This window comes from Bacillus rossius, chromosome 5, assembly GCF_032445375.1.
Source record: "Bacillus rossius redtenbacheri isolate Brsri chromosome 5, Brsri_v3, whole genome shotgun sequence".
NCBI lineage: Eukaryota > Metazoa > Arthropoda > Insecta > Phasmatodea > Bacillidae > Bacillus > Bacillus rossius.
This window is the reverse complement of record NC_086333.1, coordinates 63,161,059-63,182,195: the sequence shown is the minus strand read 5'-3', so window position 1 is coordinate 63,182,195 and position 21,137 is coordinate 63,161,059. Positions and strand designations below refer to the sequence as shown.

The following is a 21,137-nucleotide window of genomic DNA, read 5'->3' as shown; positions in this document are numbered from 1 at the left end:
ATTTTTAGGTCATGTCAATAATTTAATAAAAGTTGTGTAAAACCAAGTATAAATTTAAAATCCATAGTAGCATATCATGCAAACAAAGCCATCCTATTTATAAATGAAATAACGTATTATAACCACTGTATTGCCAGATTTCTTAGGTATTTTAAAACTTGAGATTACTTTTTACTATGACCATTTTAGTTTACCAAGTATATTCCAGGGTAGTTTCACTATAATAAAGTTTCATTTGGCAGTATATACCCTAATGTTTACGAGGGTGACTATATATTGGTTTATGTTGTTACACATGGCTCCGCCATCTCTGTTGTCACATTTCGGTTCATTGACTTCTGTTCCATTTTCACAAAATTACTCCTACCAAGTGCAGTATACAAAGAGCTAAGATGTTTACACATTAAAAATCTACTACTGCTAAACAAGGTTGAGTAAGGATAAACAGTACGGTAGCACCAAGGAGAAAAAAAGTGACATAACTAAAAAGACAGAAATCCTACTAGCAATCCAAAAGACAGCAGATAAACTGCAAAAAATAAGAGAAAAAGCTAGATATACCAACAGCAAGCATATTTTTTGGGATGTAAATAAAGGCTTTGATGTAAATAAGCAGTGAAGAAACAAACAATAATCCTAAAAACAATTTCTGCGGTATAAAAAAAGGATAACAGGAAAAAACTAAGGAAATGCATAACATTGTCTGTGACATAAAGTATCTGTTGACAATGCCAATGCTATCTTCTGCATAGCACCGAGTGAGTGCAAGACTTGTCTAGTACAGCGGTTCTAAAATTTTTTGAAATCTGGGTGCATATAAAACCCTACAAATAATTGTGAACACACCATACAATAATTCCTGAGGAGTCTTAAAATAAACTGGTTTAAGAAATTGCATTGCTTTTTTTTTAAATTCTTTTATTTTACACATTTTCATTATGATTCCACGTATATTCCTACCTTTTTTAATTAACTGTATTTTAGTTCAATTTTCCTTGGACTCCTGTGGGGTGTGAAAAAGAAATTTACTGTATGTTGAAATTATATTAAAAAAAATATTTGATATTCAAGAACATTGAAATACAGTATTCGCAGAAGCCTAGCTGATTTGTTCAAATAACACAATAATAATAATAATAATAATAATAATAATAATAATAGTAATAATAATAATAGGTTAACAAATATAATGAAAGACTATAATATATTAACTATATTTATTCTTGTATCTGGACACACATGAGCTGTGGCACACACAGCATTATAGGCTTGTTATTAAAGTTTCCTGCACAATTACTGAGAATTGCATTCAATTCACTATCAAATATGCACAGTCTTCCCGTGAGTTAAAATAGTAGCTACAAAGATTTTTAACACATAAATTATCTCATTCATGAAACCAACATAGCAGACTACCGATTATCGAGGTGCGGGTTATCTGGGGCCATATTTCCATAAACCACGAACACAAAAATAATTTATGACTTGTTATTCCTGTGCACGCACAACGGAAACAGCACTAGTGTATAATTAAAACCAAGGCCACACAGAAAGCTACGCTATGTTCGCTGCAGCAGGTGGCCAGACAAGATCAGATAACCTAGTTCGTGAAATAGGAGAGATGCATGTCGTGGCATTTGAGTGATGATTCAGACGATGATAATATTCTTCATGGCTCTCACAGTATTTGAACGCAAAAAGAAATGGGTTCATGAATGTAATTTAAAAACAAAAGAATTTGAAGAGTTTTGTTTGATGAAGCAGTTGCTAGTGAGGACGAAACCAAATTTATGGATAATTTCAGGATAAATTCAACTAAGATTGATACCCTCCACTTGGAATCTAATTCCAGGCGTTGTGCTGCATATCCTTCCTTCTATATTCTTCTACTGTTTTATTCCATAAACACGGATATTCTCGTTATCTTTCAACCACCTTTTCCGTCAACTTGACTATTTAAAGCACAATACTGAGACAATATAAACTTTTTAAAAATGCAAACGCAAAAGTATGCCACAATTCTGCACGAGAACAGATGTTTTTGTTTATCTGTGCATGCGCGATGTCAGCAACGTTTTAGGAAAATAGCCAAGAACCAAACACCTGGTGACATCACCACCACAGCGGACATAGCGCCCTGTGTGGCCGTAGCTTAAATATAATGCAATGAATTAGTAATACAACGAATTAATAATATGACTAACATCAAAGGAAATTGTGCTCTTTCCTCAACAGTTATTGGTTTTTTTCATTGTATATTTATTTCCGATGACGCCCGAGTTTCAGCCAACGTTTATATTCTGCTATCTCGCATGTCAGGCATGTCGGCAGCATCTCTGGAGATAAAAGCCAGAGCTTTCAGTGCTAGTTTACCTAGCACCTACTAGGATGCGCTGGTTGCAAATCATGGCAGAAATGCATCTAGTAAAGAACAGACTCTGGAATTACGTTGAACAGGTTAAATAATCTTTCTAATAATAGAAAATGTTTAGTTAGTGCTTTTACAAATCTTATTACAACTGAAATACAGCTCCTATATTGGAATCTTAAGCCCAAGCCTTATTATGTAAACAAATAAGTACGTGAATTATTAAATTTAATTTTGGGTGATTTAATCTCAAAATGTTATTTAATATTTATTTAAATGTATGTCTAATGTATTTAGATATACTACATTAGTACTGTATGATAATTTTAACGGGAATAATGTCATGATTAAAATGATAGTCAGCAAGCACACTACCTGACTGGAAAACAAATTATTTTGATTACAATTCTCTTATCGAAAAAACACACTCGACCAGTGCTGTTTTAATTAGCACTCGGTTTTACTAGAACGAATTATGGCATTACTTCGAGGGACGTCTGTTACAGTTTTTGTCTTAATAGTAGGGATACAAAAGTTGTTAATAGGTTTTTAATTTTACTTTGCTTTAAGCTTGTTTTTTAGTTATCAGTGGACCCCTTACCAGCCATTCCCTGGATAATCGGGAGTCTACTGTATTTTAATTCCCCCATTCTGCAATAACTTTCTGTTTATGTTAAAAGACTGCGGTTCCGGAATCGGACTTACCTCAAACATTAATTTTGTATGAAGATGGCTAGTATATACTGTGCTCTATAATCACCACTTGCAAATGTATTGTAAGAAACTCATATACCACACTGCAATACTATTTGAACCAATATTTTAAATTATTATTTTGGGTAACGTAGTAAATTGGCAAGATTATCAGTGGTGTAATTCACATTAAGCCATCAATGTCAACATTATTCACAAATTACTTCTGTGGCTTAATTAATTCCTTATGAATCATTTATAAAATACTCAGTAACGAAAAGTAATCTAGTGCTAATTACCTCTTAGTTAGCTTAGGTTGCTGGTTGATTTTCACAACACTTTTCTGTAAAAACACAAAACAAACCACATCACAAAATTACTCCACAAATAAAAATACAATGGCAAGAAAATATTTTCAGATTTTTGAGCTCAACATGAAAATGAGAATAGAGGAAGAGAGAGAACATCCAGGATAGGAGAATGGAAAACAGAAAAGGCTTACAGCAGATGAGAAGTTGTAAGAAACCAACCTAGAAAGGATTAGGTGGGTGTACAGACTGCTATGCAAACAAATTCAGAAAACAGAGAAAGGTAATTAACTATGATGTCATAGCGACCCAAAGAAAAGTTTCAAAAATTTCACAGGGTGTCTGTACTTTCATAAGAGACTATAAAAAACCATAAAGGGAGCGAGAGATGTGTAATAAAAAAAAAGGTTACCAGTAACATTAACTACAGCCTTTGAAACAAAGAATATCCTTGAACAATAGGTTTACTGAAAAGCCTGTGAACTATTCCACTTAAAAATGCTGTCAATTTAAGTGTTTTAAATAATAAACTGGAAATTATATCTTAGGCTAAAACTAAAACCATAATGCATGCTAGAAAAAAATATTTAATGAAAGGGGAGGGGGAGGGGGAAACAAAGAAATATAGTTCCTACATTAGTTTCATTTTGGAGAAAATGCTATTGTGCAAGTGTTATCAGTACAAATCAAAAACAATAAACATCAGATTTTAAAACAAATAAAAAAATATATATTTAAAAATACTGCAAGGTACTATTTCACTAAAATAGTCTCATTTTGACTGACAAAGTCATGATTTACTTTCAAAACAATACCATTAGTAAGAAGCAAGTCTATAACAGATATACTCACAAAAATATTTTGGTAAATTTTTGTGTCTTCGAAAAATGTGCATACATCGTTATTGTACAAACATGTTACTAATAAAAGAGATGCAAGAAAAAAAACATATTCCCCCCCCCCCCCCAAATTCCTTTAGTTAATATATTTTGGTACAAAATTCGTGCTAAATAGAATGTACCACAATAAAATATAAAATCCTTGCAATTTGAGTTTATTAGTACTACTGTCAAATTGCTTATTGTTTTAAGTTTTTCAGGGTCTTTACAGGAATTTACAATTAACTTTCAAGGACTTTCCAAGGACTTTTTAAGGACTGTACACTAATTTTTCAAGGACCACTATAAACAATAAATTACATTTACTACATCAAATTTAAACTTGAATAAGTCAATTAAGGATGTTTTGGCAACATTTCTATTTCTGTATGTTTAGTATGTTAAGTAAGTTTTCTCACTGAATTTAATCCCTACCTAAAAACCTACCTAAAATTCACACAAAACCTTAGTGATTTTAATATTTGTCTAACTTCTCACATAACAGTCTATTTACTTCAGTAAGGGATACCGATTTTTCTTTGGCTGTTCTTCGAAGGCTGTTGGACTTCGACACCATGGTTAAACTACCAGTTGCTTCCGCCTGTTCAGAGAACCTGAATTTAGGGTTATGTAACCACAAATCGTTAAAAGTACAGTTCCCAGGCATTGTGATAAATGTTAACAGTATCTCTCAAGTTGCATACATCAACGCACCAAAAGCACTATCAAACACGCTGAAAGAAAAAAAAAAAAATATAAATTGTGAAAGAACTGTAGTTTTTACACACGTAGAGATAAAAACATCAGATAATAAATACTGAAGTCTTTGCATATGTAAATGTGTACACAAATGCGACAGCCGCAAAAATTAAATCACAATGCAACTATCAAAACTGGCAAAAACAATCGCTTCGCAACTCGCAGAAAGTATAAACTAAAAATGAAGTCGAACTAATATTAAAACATTTCTAGAAATAACACTTTTCCCATTACAATTACTCAGACAATGCCATGCGATTACAGAAGCATGTAATCGCGCGTGAGCTAATCACGGGGGTAGCACAATGTCGTGCGATGGGCCAAGGGTATGACGCCTAGAGGGGGGGGGGGGGGGGGGTGGGGGGGGAGAGAGAGAATCAGCTGGAACTGTCCGGCCGCCATATTGGTAGATTCCACTTTCCGAAAAACACTCATAAGATTGCATTGGGCAGGTGGTGGTGTTGAGCTTCAAAACTGGTGTAAATGTGTTTTTAGTGGCTGAAAACTAACATTTCGTGAATATATTGATATAAAAAACGTGTACATGATCTGCTACCTTTATTATTTCATGTTACTAGATGTGGGATAAACGAAAATGACTTGTGTAGCATTCGGCTGTAGTAACCGAACAGGACGAAAATCTAATTTTCAATTGGAGAAAGAAAATATAATTTTCAATTGGAGAAAGAAAGTATAAGTAAAATCACTTTTAACAGGTATTTATAGATTATTTTATTATTAGTTACTGTTCTATGTATTGTTTGAAGCCTGTTTTTCTGTTTATGCGCTTGTTAAAGTATCACCAGTGAGTTATTTCTACTTTTAGGTTTATTAGTTAAATTTAAATTGGCATGCACTCATAATACGACACTGAACACTAAATACAGTAAAACCTTTTTGTTGCGACCCCATTTATTGCGACCACCTCTCTATTACAACCCGATTTCGAGGAACCGTGAAAAAATTGCCGAAAATCCGAAGATAAACAGACAGAAAATAAGTTTCTTGTGGTGAGTAACGTGTTGCTGCGTTTCTCTTGCCGAGTGCTTCCTGTCGACCGCTGTCAGCGCTTAACAACCCCCATTCCACGTCCCTTTGTCGGCAGGGTGCAGATAAAGGTTTTTGTGGCAACGTGTTTACGTTTAGCTTATTGCGAGTGTCTAGTGTGGTACGCAGTTAAGGCAAAGCTACCTGCTGGATTTCTCTTGATTTTGATTACTATCGGTTGACAATACACAGCGACCGACTGGATGCACGCCCGCCTCGACTTGTTTTAACTGCCGCAGCGATGTTTATTTTGACAGCTCAAGCAATTAATTTTTCCCGTGGGTTGATAGAAAAAGGTCGCTTCACCCAGCATAAAAAAAAAGGCTACGCCACTTATTCCCCGCGCAGGAAACACACTGGCTGCCGTCTGTCTACCCCGCATTTATCTTTCTTCTAACATTCCACGTTCTCCTCTCGCGCGAGCAATAACTAGGGCCACGATTATATGGTGAATCGCGAAATCGCGAAATTTTCCGCGAATTTATATGGAAAATGCGAAAAAAAGCGATTTTTAAGAAAAACCGCTAAATAACACCGAAATTACACAATACAAGTCTCTTATATTTTAATGTGAAAAGCTTAATAGTCAAGACTTGCCCGGGTCCTGGTTGATAAGCTGGAAAAATTTCCTGCCTTGCATTTCTACATGCTTCCTCTAATCAGCTTTAGGGCGCCGTCTGGTCAGTGTGTGTGTTAGTGAAGCGGGATGATAAGAGCGACGCTCAATGGTAGTTCTAGCGCGGTAAAACCTCTAAGTGCAAGGCTTCTGAACTGGCGCGCAGTCATCTCGTTCCCGTCAGATAACAGTGAAATTTGAGCGGTGACCATAACATTATATGGCGGAAAAATAAAGATAAAGGTGTAATGCATTTCCCTATGATACTTTCAAGAAATTTGTAACGGGTTTTTTACACCTAAAACTTCGAAAACATGTCTTTTAGCCATTTTATCTCAAAAGAACCATTAACAAATTCTTAAATGCTTTTCGTAAACAGACTCCAGTCGGATATATAGTATAGTTTGGAAATTGCGTAGGTTTTTCGTGGCTGTGCGCGGCACACGACTGTAGTTGCCATGCGTCACGCGCCGAGAATGTTGTCCGGCAGGAAGGGCGAGTATAGTTCATTTGCGGCAAAAATGAATACTTTTACGGCCCTGCTAAATTTTTCCATTAAATAAATTTTGAAGTTTCAGTGATTTTCCTTCAGAAATAATGTTGTGTAACTAACAAACAATTTGTATCAAAACAATTAACGGTAAATAGCTGTCGCGGGGGCCCTTAAAAATTTTTCATTTTACCAGAACTGGACTATACAAACCTGGCTTTAGTCGCACACAGTTTGGTGAAGGTGAGGAAGGATGTTGACAGTTTCACATGCCAAAGGACGTTGAAGTAGGAGGGGGAGAGAGACACGATGGTTTGTATGCCTGGGAGGGATGAACCTTGAAGTCTAGACAAGGGAAGGAGAGGTAAGCCGTATGACGTCATGCATCCGCCGCCTGTGCTGCCGCCAGCCTGTCTAGACGATATTCCCGCGCTCCCACTTACGTTGCACAAGCTACTGCTGCCGTATTTTTAAAGGAAATGTCCCATTATTTTTTTGTTATTCTCACATGAACATTATTGGAAATATTAAAGCCGACACAAAAAATACGCTGTGTGTTAAAGTTAACAGATTTTAATAATCTTTCATTTTGTTTTGTTTTAAATTTTTTTTCTTCTGATTTTCACATTTTGGTCAAAATGTCCAATTTTTTGACGGTTCTCGAGAATGTATTCGTAAAATCACTGCTTCGTTAAATCCGGGGTTCGTGACATCGGGGTTCTAGTGTATTTAACTACGGCAAGCAAGAAATCGTACATGTAATCTAACCAGTAAAAATAAACTGTCTATTGACATATTTTCTTTAGAGGTGGCCTGTAGGGCGACGGACTTGTCATGAAGGTTTAAAGCACAGCCGTCTAGCATTGTGAGTGACAGCATCCTGCCATTGTATGGCTGGTTTCTTAGCGAGTAGCGGTTTGGGAAAAGGGGTTGGGGGGGGGGGGGGGGGGGTTGAAATCAACTGAAAATTTCGGAAAACATCTATTACGACCCCCCCTCTATTCCGACCCTATTCCTGGGAACCGTGAGGGGTCGTTTCAGAGAGGTTTGACTGTAAATCTGAATATGTTCGGAATGTGTGAATGGTTATGCCTAGATTTTAGTTTTAGTTTGAGCTTACAGTGCAGTGCTAAGACAAAACATGATGTCATACCTAACAAAACAAATTTTTGAGACATTTGTAAGAAACGACACTGAACACTAAATAAATCTGAATATGTTCGGAATGTGTGAATGGTTATGCCTAGATTTTAGTTTTAGTTTGAGCTTACAGTGCAGTGCTAAGACAAAACATGATGTCATACCTAACAAAACAAATTTTCGAGACATTTGTAAGAAGTACAATAACCAATATGTTTTGATTTTAGCAACTTTTTGCTATATTTTATCCCAGTTCAGCATGCCGGACATTCAATTGTGTAATTATTTGTAATTTTACAACTTTATTATGTTGTCACCGAGTTCACATTAATAATCATCGAAAAACTCAAAATTTAAGTTTCCTAAGTTTCAAACTATTGCGTAATTCAACAAGACGTTATTTAAAGCATTAAAGTGGAGACCAACACAAATTTAAGAACACATCGTATTATAAAAAGGCGAGAACTATCACATCTCATTGTGCTCCAAAGAGCGACACACATCATTTAAATGATATAAATAAACCACAGGAATATTTAAAGCATCTTTATTCAAGTGTGATTTCATTTTCATCGAATATTACTTCATATACACGCATAAGAACTCCAATTAATTCAAAACCATGTTGTTGCGTATCAAAACACGTAGCACCAATGCAATGTTTTGGTTCTCAATGTGGACGTGGCTTGGCAGAATGTAAATACGGCCGCCATATTGGTACATTCCACGTCAAAGTTTGTTTGGTTACACATTCGCAGCCATGAACTCATTCTGGTTACTTCTTATTCTGTGGAGCTAATAGTACACAGCAAAACGACCATCTTGCATTTATCTTCTTTTGTTTGTACCTCATTTACCACGCTATACCATATTTATTCTGCATCTTCCAAAAATCTATACCATATCTACCACGCGATACCATATTTACTCCTGTGTACTGAGCTATGTCCAATAACACACAGTTAAGCAAAGCACACGCATGATCCATTATTTTAGACCATCCATAAACGATAATGTCGACGCCAATGGAACACACAGAAATTCCCAAAACCTAATTTGTTTACGAAAATTCACTCAGCGTCTGTTCACGTCAGTAAATTATATTCTAGAAATAACATAAACAAATAATGGTTTCGTATTCCTAAGCTAGGATTTTAATGGTAGGAAACTAGCTGGAATATTATGTTACCCGAAAATTCAAGGACTTTCCAATGACTGGATTAAATTCAAGGACTTTTCAAGGCCTTTTAAGGACATGGTTAAAATTCCAGGACATTCCAGGACCATACGAACCCTGGTTTTTAGTTACATTCCGGTGCTGTGTATGAACTCGCATTTTAGTTATACATAATATATTGACTATATTCAGTTTTATCACAATTCACCATATAATCTTGACCCAAGTTATTAATTACTATACTTAAACAAGGCCCTGGTGAGTAATAATCATTAGTATTCAAAAACCTTCGAGCAAAAAATACCTTACCAAAGCTTTTGCACCAGCTTTCACAAAATTTTGATTTTTGTTGTTTGCTTTGGGAAAATTAAAAAAAAAAAATTGAGGGATGAAGCTATCAAATTTTGTAATCAAAGGAGGCACAAAAAAAATTGGTTGTCTGTAAAGTCGGTTTACGGACGATAGTTAAACATGACAACATCATAAAAAAACATTGATGAAATTATTGCATAGTTTTATGAAATAAATTGAATCATTTTTATTGAATTATCACTATTTTGTAGGGATACAAAGAAGGAGTGAAATGAAATCTACAATTTAATTGATAAATTTACTTTTATTTGCACTCATTAATTCAAATATATTTATTACTTTAACGAACAGATTATTTTAACTATAACTTTTATACATGTTTGCTATTTAACTTCTTCCAATCTGTGTTATTCTGTTAAGGATAGGACGATGATAGGAAAAGTAGGAAACGAATGGGAGTGTTTCAAGTTTAATGTGCCTCGAAAAAGTCAAATCGATGGTTGTTCCAATCGAGTGGAAGAGAGATAGATGCGGCGCAAGCGTACAATGAGTGTAACGGGACACAGCATAACGGGACAATGCGCGTAACGGGGCAATGAGTCATCCTTTTTCGTGTGTGCAGCCGGCGTTCATCGATTTATTAGACGTCACGTCAAAAAAACTTTCAGCAAAACTATTGATCTACACATAGATTACTGATAATGCGTCACATGATCATTTTAAAGCATCTGATTATTTATTCTGCAGAATACAATATTGTAACCAAAGAAAGTACAAAAAAAACTATAAGAAATATTACCACTGTACAGATATTATTTTTAGTCTGGTTATCAATGTTTTAGGTAATGGTTAGCTAAATGTATTAGTGTGATTTGATACATCTTATGGAATTCCTTGGAGTAAATTTGTTTGTTGATTCAACACTTGTACAGTTAGACAGCTCTCTCAAAAACAAACACACTTCAAGACCAACAAAAACAAAGGTGACATGTTAGTCTGCAAATATGATATATCACACGCAGGTTGGGCTTCAGTCACATTTTGGCGAGCACTTAAACATTATTTTTTCATCCGATTCAAAACAAATTTGATGACAGTTACTTTGTGGGTATTTTGATGGTTTGAATAAAGCCCTCACAAAAAAAAAAAAAGAGCATTTTGCCTACTCAGCAATGACAAATGAATTATTTCATTCAAAAAATAACTTACAGAAACCCATGCACATCAAAATGGTCTCAGTAACGTCATACATCATTCAATGAAATGAATTCAATAATTTTTTTTTTTCTGATTTGAAGCAAATATTTATCATCAGAAATTTCCTACATTATTTACATTGCCAAACATGTTCGGCTTAATGTACCAAATTTCTAAAGTGCAAGGCCTTCCTACTTCTTTTTCAGTCATCTCACTGAATGTTCAGACCGAAAATTTAATGCATAATATCTTATTTACTAATAAATTACAGTATTGTATATTTGTAATCAAATTATAATAATGGATTTATTCGTAAAATATTTTATAGTAGTAGTAACTTGAACATTTTTCAAGATTTAAATGCACAAGTGTTATAAATTTTCACTAAACCAGTATTAGTTGTATAAAGGTCAGTTCCTTGACTTTTAACTTATTTAACTATCTTTAACACATGTGTTTTTTTAATTAGTTTTTGAACCGTCATCCACTAACAAATGTCAGGGATGTGTGTTCTCTAATGCATGTCTTTTGTCAACATGTATGATATATGCAAAAATAAAAACATTTACAGGCTGCAAAAAAAAATAACCTTTACGTACAGCAAACTGCCACTATTGAAGAGCACCGAAAATTCACTCGGATATTGCTACAAGAACATGGTACTAAGCAAAAATAAAAAAATAATGTTTCTGATAAAACCAAAATTAAAATTTACGACAGTGAGCCTGTCTCTGGTTTAGTGGCAGGAATGTAGCTGCTGTTTGGATACTATAAAAGGCATAAGAAACAAGCACGTAAAGCTGTTCTATTATATACTTAAAAACCACTAAAGGCATTTAAAAAGATATATGTTCTTACTGACAAGGCCAACAGTTTAAGTCTTATTTTAATAGTTCTTGCATACACTAAATGTTAATTAATTGAGAGATAAAATTAAATATTACAATGAAAGGTCTTTAATACAGCACCTTTGAGACAGCTGCCATACAGATTTTGCCTGATTATAAAATGTCAATGTAGTTTTAACGGGAATACCAATTGTAAAAATGTGAAATGCAACCAACTTAAAAAAATAAATAAAAGAGCAAGTGTAACTCAGTACACGTGGTGAAACTTCTTTGGCAATCAAAACCTCAACTCGTAAGAACATTATAAGGGGTAAAACAGCAGAGATAAAGTCAGAAAGAAGAAAATAAACATAGATTAGAAAAATGATTAATCACTTCAAAATAACTGCTCAGGATATCAATAATTATTGATCAATCAATAATGATTAATTATTAATAATTATTTATTACTATTACTCACTGCTGAAATACATCATAAAGGTAAACTGTGCATGTTACTGTTTCTTCAACCAATTCTGCCGTTCAGGGCACACCAAATATCAGAACAAAATATGAAATTCATAACAATCCGTGCTATCTATGCAGGAAATGCAGGGACTGTCTAAACAGAGCTCTCTACACTGCTGGTTGAACAAGGAGGTACGCAAGCACGCTTGTAGCAAATATAAAATTCAAGGCACTCAAAAGCTGACTACAGGATACCTATATCTATTTTCTGAAACAAGCACATGCGCACACTCTGTCTTATTCTTCCGTTCATCTCTCTCTCTCTCTCTCTCTTAGGGGACGAATCATTACACAAAGATGAGAACAAAAACGAGCTCAGCAATTTATATAGCATATCTTTATATCTCTTTGGTCGAGTACCAATTCTGTCATTTTCACATCAGAAACATTTCACAACAATGTTTCATGATAATGTTGCATAAAATTTGGCCTTTATATTTTACTCTCATAACGCCAAAAGAAGTTTCAGTTAAAAAAAAATTATAATTTTGAACTTGAACGGCTTGATTGGTGCCAGGAAAAATAATGTGCCAAGCCACACAATGCTGGATTAACAACCTTAACTTAATTTATTTCCTTCTGAGATCAGCATCTATATTTTATGATGAAAAGGTGGATGGGAATTAAGAAAAGTTTCACAATACCTTTACTTGGCACTACAACACTGGGCACTGCAGTGCAACCATTTAAAATTTTGTTAAGTCTACAAACAACATAATGGATAAGTAGATATACTTAAAAAAACTTTTTACTCTCATTAAAGTTGTTTGCTTTAGCTGGGCATTGCAGCATTACCACTAACCAAAGTAACAAAGAAACTGAAAGACAAATTACCTCGCACATCATGTAAAGTTTGGATTCGGAGTCTAACGCTGACTGGAAAAGGTTGAACAACTCGCCCAGCTTGTAGGCACAATGATGACATATCTTGCTAGGCACTTTCTTGCCTCTGTGAACCTAGACGGCAAAAGAGATTGCAAATTCAAAGTTACAATAATCACTAATCTGTCTGCAAAGTTTTTTTTGTTCAGCAGTTAACACTCCTAATAAAGAAATGGTAATTCATATATATATATGCACAACACATGATCATTATAATCACAACTAATAGTGCAGATTCGCTGATAAGATGGAAAGGGGAAAAGGACGACACAATACCCAGTCTCAGTCAGGGAAGGAAATCTTTCAGAAGGGAAACCTGCTGAACCTGGCCAGGAATGGAACCAGGGACTGTTCAGTTCATCCGCCAGAAATTCCAATCCCCAGAGCAGGTAAGGAGAGACAGACATGTCACGACCATGTTGTCGAAAGTTCCTCACTGGATAATCACTTTACGGGGTGGCGTGTAGTTAATAGGTTAGTAAGCGTGCCAACTAAGTCAGTAAAGACAGCCAACAAAACCATCAAATTATATATATATATATTTAAAAAAAAGAAAGCATTCTTAATATGTAGTAGTGCCTATGGCATATGTCTATGCCTATGGCATACCAATGCCAATAACTAAAATACTTGTGCCAAATTTTAAGTGTATTCCTTTTTTCAAAATACATATGCTCAAAAAATTTATTTGGCACAGGGTTGCTACATTTTTTTTAATATGAAATTCCCTGACTTTTCCAGGTTTTTCAGTCTATATGAAAAATTTTCGAGACAATACATACAATTATAATCATAGTTGGTAACTTATTTTGGAAAGTTCATAAACTGTAATTTTGTTTCAGTATATTTGTAGCTTAACTATCTGATAATTTGTATAAGAAATGTCATTTCAAAAAATTATATCTCTAAGCATTAGTTAGCTTAAGTACTCTTTTTAATGAGCAGTTTAACTACAGTATATGCTTTTATACTTTAAGTAGAACAAATAAGTTAATTAACTTTAAAAAAAAAATACCAAAACTTAAATTTTTAATATTCATATATGTAGGCCCACAAATGAACAAACACACAACTATAAAAAGATTAAACTTAAAAAATAACTAAGACAATTAAAAAAAGTAATGGTAAAGTTGCTATTTTGCAAGTTTAACTACAGAAGTTTCAAAATGTTCTTAGAATGTACAGGATTCCTGACATTCAAAATCCTGATAAGTCTATACATATGATTCTATACATACAACCAAAATTACAAAATTGTGATGAATTGATAAACAAAATCATTCACAAAATTTTAAGGCTGTTTCTTGGCAACTGAAGTATTTTCATCTTCGAATAGTTGTTTCATTACTTGCAATGCCTGAACCATTTATAATTACAGCTAGGCCACATGATGAAAGCTAGGCTATAATCAGTGTGCCATGGAAGTTACAAGAATTTTCCCATCAATTAGGTAGTCAAAAATCCCAAAGTATCAGTCTCAACGTTCATAACAGCGACATGCTATTCCACCATTCCAAGATCAGTGCCTATCAATTAGTCAAAATCACGGGACATGCGATAATGTCTATTGTGATTTGTTAAATGCCATCTTATCTGTCATGAATGCCAAGTAACGAGAATTAAAAAATTACAGAAGAATACCTTTATCACCATTTAATATTTAAAGATGCAAAGCTTTAAATATTAAATGGTTACCTATAAAGGTATTTGACTTTAGTGTATTGAAATTATCACCTGTGTTTTGGACATATTAACGATACGAACGGGTGGTCACACTGTTACACATGAATTTATTTTGGCGGCAGATGTTGTTGCCAGATAACTTGAACATTCTAATCAACAACTTTTATTTCTAAAATTGCAACAAACACTCTCTTAACTCATCACGAGATCCTACAACCTTCCCAATGAGGTTTTTCGCTGAGGGAGAGAGAGAGAAAAAAAAAAAGTAAACTGCACTCACTTTACAGCCCAGAGCCGTTTCAATCTGATGGATCCAGTTGCCGTCAAAAAGGTTGCTGAGAACACCGTCGTTCCCGAGACACAAGTAGCAAACGTTCTGCCCGGAGCCCATCTGCCGCTGCGGCTCTGTCGCGAGGAAACGGCAAACGAACGTGTTGCACAGCTCCAGTTTGTGCACACACACGTGACATATCTTTAAGGAGATAACGTCGTCGTTGGTGACCTGAAATCATTGGGAAAAAACATATAATGTGGACAGGCAAATAATTATTAGTATCTCTAATTTACTTATCAAAAGTGCCAATAGATGTTTAACAAAATATGCATGCATATGCATTTCTTTTTCAACTGGTAAGTTATAACTGAAATTTGATCTGTCTAAATAAAAATATTGAAAAAAAAAATAAACATGACTCTTAGTATAGGAGCACTGACGCAATAAAAATATCACTATGCCCTTTTTTTACATAATTATAAAAAAATGAATTAAATTTTTTTTGTTGGAATTTTTTTTTTTTTGTAATTTTCATAGGTTGCACATTTGTCAATAATTACAAAAAAAAGTCCATAATACCTAAAACAGCACAATAAATAACCCAGTGAAATGTAGTTTGTACGACTTATTCCATTTATATCACAAGTCAGTGACAGACACTTTTCTTGGTGCCATCTCAGACCAGGCACACGCAGAATGAGGCATGTCATGCATGATGCGACATTTTGTCTGATATAGTTGACTTTATGTATTTACATAAAAGCAAAATTGTCTCGATCCGACATGAGCGATAATATTGAATGACTGCTCCAGCTTTGTCACGAGAAAACTGTCCGATGGCTAAAGTGTTATAAATTGTCAATAAAGGCATGCCGTAGTGAGTTTATAGCTGATAGGTAATTGTCGTGCCACTCTAAGAAAAAAGGGCAACACCCGAAAATGGATATATAAAGTTCCTTATTTGTTTCTAATGATTATGTCGACGCACATTCAGATATTTTTAAAAACTTAACATTTAGCTAATACGTTCGCCTGTGCGGGAACTCGGCCGCCAGCATGGTTGAGTCCCGGTAATCGTTGAATACTACTGTTCAAACCACATGTGAAAAATGGTATTTTTGGGTTAATGTTTGGTGTACAAATATTAACTGTAATGTAAATATAGTGATGTAAATTTGCGTAGCCGAGACTGTTTTCAACTAGAGATATCCCTGATCCTGTTGTTGCCGCCCTACCTTTTAATTGATATTTGCTGCAATATTATCCTGTGGTTCTTTAGATATCCTTAAGAATATAGCATAGCCCAGGCTGTTTTCAATAAGACAGGGATGTTAAACGTCAGTATGGCCAGGGCCAAGACTGTTTTACACTTTAATTGGTTTTTCCATTCAAATCAAACATCCCTGACATTTTTCACATGTGACTGGAATAGTTGTATTCAACGTTTAAGTACCGAGACTTGAACATGAAATGGTTATTTACATGTAAAGGTTATGAAAATATCTCATTGTGCCTTGACAGAAACATTAGAAACAAAATAAGGAACTTCATATATCCATTTTCGGGTATTATCCTTTTTTCTTAGAGTGGCACCCCTACAATAAAACATTACCTATCCACCCTAATCTAATAACCATTCATCGATTTTACAGTTTTAAATGTAGCTAACCTAACCAACTGTTCAAATAATGAACTACCAGAAAAATCCTTGAAATATTGCAATTATATTTAGCAGAATAATCAAATAGAATGACAAGAATTTGAAATACCATTTATATAATTTTAATTTTATTCTTAGAAAAACACTTATTTTTTGTCAGATAATAAACCTTGATGATACCTGGTATCGAGATGTTAACAAGTGTGCTGGCAGCAATGGAAGGTACATGGGCTTGAAAGTCCAGCCACATCGTGATATCATCCTACGTTCAGAGACTTCTCAGTTCCCCTTACAAATGGTCGTTCCCTCCTCTCCTTTCCCCTTAGTTGTTCCTACCCCTCCACACATGCACCGTGCACATTGGTTATGTTAGTACTTTTTGAGAATGTATCCTTCTTCAAGTAGCGGTGAATGAGACATATATTAACTTAGAGCATTTATTAGTGTTGAACCTTCAGGTGTGTGTGCGGGCCACACTAAAAGTACCTAAGTTACATTTCTTATGAAGTAAATTTTGTGTAGATTTTTCTAAAATTTGTTTTGGCCTGCCCTTTGAAATTATCTTTTGGAATTTTCGGTAATTGTTTCATAATTTTGCATATATGTTACAGATGGTAATTTAATAGCGAATGAAGCATGTTTTTGTTCAGGGCTCGAGTCGGGTTTTCACAAAAGAAAACAAGATAGTATGGAACAATGATCTGGTGGCCGTTCACGTAATTGTACCTACTTCAAACGTCTCGTTATGTTAATTTTGGAATTGTTACAGTTTGGCATTGACACTCTCACGGAGCATCATTGTTCTTTATTGGCGTTTGACGTGTATATCGTGCGAATGTCTTCACTTTTACTGGGCCTGTAGGCTTATATACCCAGCACATTTTGTGGCCTTCTGCAATAATCTTGTAGCATTGCAGTATACAAGCCTTTTCTACTAATAAAAGTATTACTAAGAATGGGTTAGATTGCCAGTATATTATATTCTGAATTTATAATTATTTAATAATCATGTTTCTTCTGTCATCCTTTCAACTTTGTTTTACTACTTATATTTACCTAATATTATGTGTAATGAGTTTTTTCTATTATATATTTAAATTTGAATATTTTATTATAATAATATATATTACATTTTTATTAGAATGCAGATGTTGCATAATGATTCTAGAACACGGGACTGTGTCTGGGGTGATGTGTAAAAAGAGAGAGGCATAAGAGGCCTGTAAATGCGAGTGAGAACGATACAGTGATTCCCCAGTAAGAGAGAGACAAAAGCTGGGATTCCCTACTGGTCGTGGGAACTGAGTGATAACTACTGTCTCACAGTGGGGGAGAGAGAGCGAGAATGTAAAGTCCCTGGCTCTGTGTATAGAAAACTGTTTTCAATGTATGTCGCGTATTTTGATTGGCTTGTATTTGTCAGTGTGAATGAAGCGTGTGTGATTGGTCGGTGACGTCATGTGACTGCCCTCCCTGCGTGAAGGACACAGTGCCATGATCTCACCAGTCGTCTGTCGATCGCAGCACCAAGAGGGCGCGTTCGGCGGCTTCTCACAAAATATGTAGTTTTGGATGTGGTTGTTTCGTCTTTCGGACAATAAACCTCTCAAATGAAAAAGAAAGAAAATCTTTTTATTTCGGATAACGAATCGTAATAATCTGAGGGCTATAAATGTTGTTAGAGTTTGTTTGTGATGATGTTATGAGTCATTATTTTCCAGTAGTGTTATTGGTAAAGAGAATTTTCTATGGCCTTGCAAGGAAAAACATGTTAATTGAGGTAGACTGTATTTGAAGTCAGAATGTAGCAAAAGCGTGCAAGTGTATGCGGACCACGAAGTACGCTGGGTTTCGTTAAGTAGATGCACAACACCACACAGCACAGTTTCCTGAAACAAATATGAAAGGTGGTTTATTATTTTCAAATGGATGTTGTTTTGAATATTTAATTATTTATGTGATTCACTGAAACTGTAACACGTAGTTTTGTGAAGTCTATGTAATCTTTATAGTAGTATCAATTTGTCAATTAATTCTTTGATAGTTGTTATTTGTGTATTTATACGGAATTGAAGAGAGAAAATGTTACATGTGAACATTTGGTTCTGCAATGATAATATAAACATCATAATTAAAGTCTGCTAAGTATACGTAATGTTAAGAGACGGGTGCATTAAGAGAAACATTTTTTTTATTTCATCTTTATTACTGCACACAGAACACATTGACATTATCTATTTGTAAGCTTTTTTAATAATATGGTTTTTAAATTTCTATTTGCTAAGATAGCATGTTTATTATATTTGATTACTTATACATAAATTAATTTAAAGCTGCTTGCCAATGCTAGCCATGTAGCATGGCTTTATTAAAGAGGGATTTAAAACTGAATTGTACCTACCTGAATGTCCTTGACAAAATTAAATTGATATTTAGCTGTTTGGTTGTAAGAAACATGTGATATTTTGTCTGTTGTACCCGTTGATGTCATCTTGTTACATTTTCAAACACACCAAGACACACTGCATTTCAATTAGGATTCATGTTCTTTGGTTAGGTTTTTTGTATGAATAAAGTTGTGCTCAGCCCATGTTGGGCACGCTTGAACCGATGATACGAGTTACATGCAGCATTATTTGTTTCTCCCAATTTAGAAAATACTTAAAATATTTTTGAATGTCCCTTTCGGACAATAACAAAGCATTAATTCTAGATACCAAGAATACTCATTTCTTAAGTATGATAAAACACTACTTTCAACCATCACCTAAATGATATAAAATCAAAAGAACTCAACTCTATAATCATTCCAAAAAGGATTTGGCACTATTAATAAGCAAAAAAAAACCATGTAAAAGTAATAATTACACCTATAACTAACATAATTTTACGTTACATACTAAACATTAAGATGCCTTCACCTAATGAGTGGTATTCAAAACAAACACACAAGTGACGCCACGCCGAAGCATCACCCATTGACCTTACTTAATGTGCGGAAGATAATACCTTGATAGGGAGGCAGGTATTTATTTCTGCATCATATTTCCTTTTATCATTTTTCTGAAATATATTCAAAAATATAGCATCCGTGGAGGCACAAATACGACATTCAGACATTTCGCGCGCACAAACATACACAAGCCACCATTTGCCAAAAGTATATACACTCCAATAACACCATAGATAATAAGAGACATAGGTTTATATAACTATACTACTAGATTAAAATAAAGGCTGCGTTCGTAACAGCTGACTCTTTTGCCACTAATGCAATTTTTTTTGTCTCCAGCAGAATCACAACAAACATTCGAGGTATATTAGACATAAAGTAAGAACTCGTAACCGTGACCGATTTAACTTGGTTGAAATCTATAATTTGTAATTTAATATAAAAAAGTAGGTAAGGCCCAAACAACCTGTATATAGTATGCGAAAAATTAAAGAGATATCTTATAATTGTCGAGGAGGTTGGTAATCCTTTGGTAAATAGAAAAATAATAATTTAATAATGTTACTTGAAATTTCATGGAAATAGTAGTTTTAGGGTGGTATTCTTATTTGTGTCTTGAGCAATTCCTTCGTCAAGACATTCTTATTTAAATACTTAGGTGCCATAGACGTTACTTGAGATAGTCTCAAGAGATCGCAAACAAGACAGTCTTGATGAAGACCCTCTTATGATAGTCCCATATTTCTTATTTCCGAGAGGGCATTCTCTTGTATCATAGTCCTTGCTTGAAAACACCATTGCATAAGCATGTTTCCTAGTCGCTACGACCTTGCTTAAGAACGCGAATAAGACGATCTTTGCCAAGACCACTGCAGACACGTCTCAAGCAACTGCTTGTTCAGATCACAGTGTATAAAATGGCTGATTCTCATGAACCTCGTATTTTTTAACTTATAGAAATCCTATATGAAGTGCTGAAGCAATTTGATATGTGTTTAAAATGAATGTAGAGTTTGTTTATGACTGGTGGTTACATTTTCAATTGCTAAACAGACCCATTTATTTACATATATATTACAGAATGAGAACAATGGATGTGGAAGATGATGAGTTTAATGATGGTTGATGAAGTTCATATCACCACCAGAAAAATTAAATCTACATTCCTGACACCCAGTCTGGGGCATTCATAATAATAATACACAATCTCCCCATCACATTTCTTAGAGCTTTGGTAGTTTATTGGTGTCGGCCTCCGTGTTGCAGTCGATAACGCACCGGGCTACGGTGCGGGGGCTCTGGGTTCGAATCCTGGGTAAGACATGGATGTAATTTGTGTTGTCTT

At 34.6% G+C, this 21,137-nt stretch overlaps 1 protein-coding gene across 2 annotated transcripts in view; it reads right to left on the bottom strand.

The window, feature by feature from the left end:
• Positions 1–20,015, bottom strand: part of LOC134531892 (uncharacterized) — a 33,992-nt gene extending 13,977 nt beyond the window's left edge. For both annotated transcript variants that reach the window (XM_063367908.1, XM_063367909.1), the window contains exons 1-4: positions 19,849–20,015; positions 15,186–15,407; positions 13,175–13,297; positions 3,361–3,404 (exon numbers count right to left, since the gene is read on the bottom strand). In XM_063367908.1, the coding sequence (XP_063223978.1) occupies positions 3,361–3,404; positions 13,175–13,297; positions 15,186–15,407; positions 19,849–19,959 (500 nt within the window). In that variant the 5' untranslated portion in view covers positions 19,960–20,015. The remainder of the gene's footprint in view (positions 1–3,360; positions 3,405–13,174; positions 13,298–15,185; positions 15,408–19,848) is intronic.
• Between the last annotated feature and the right edge of the window lie 1,122 nt (positions 20,016–21,137).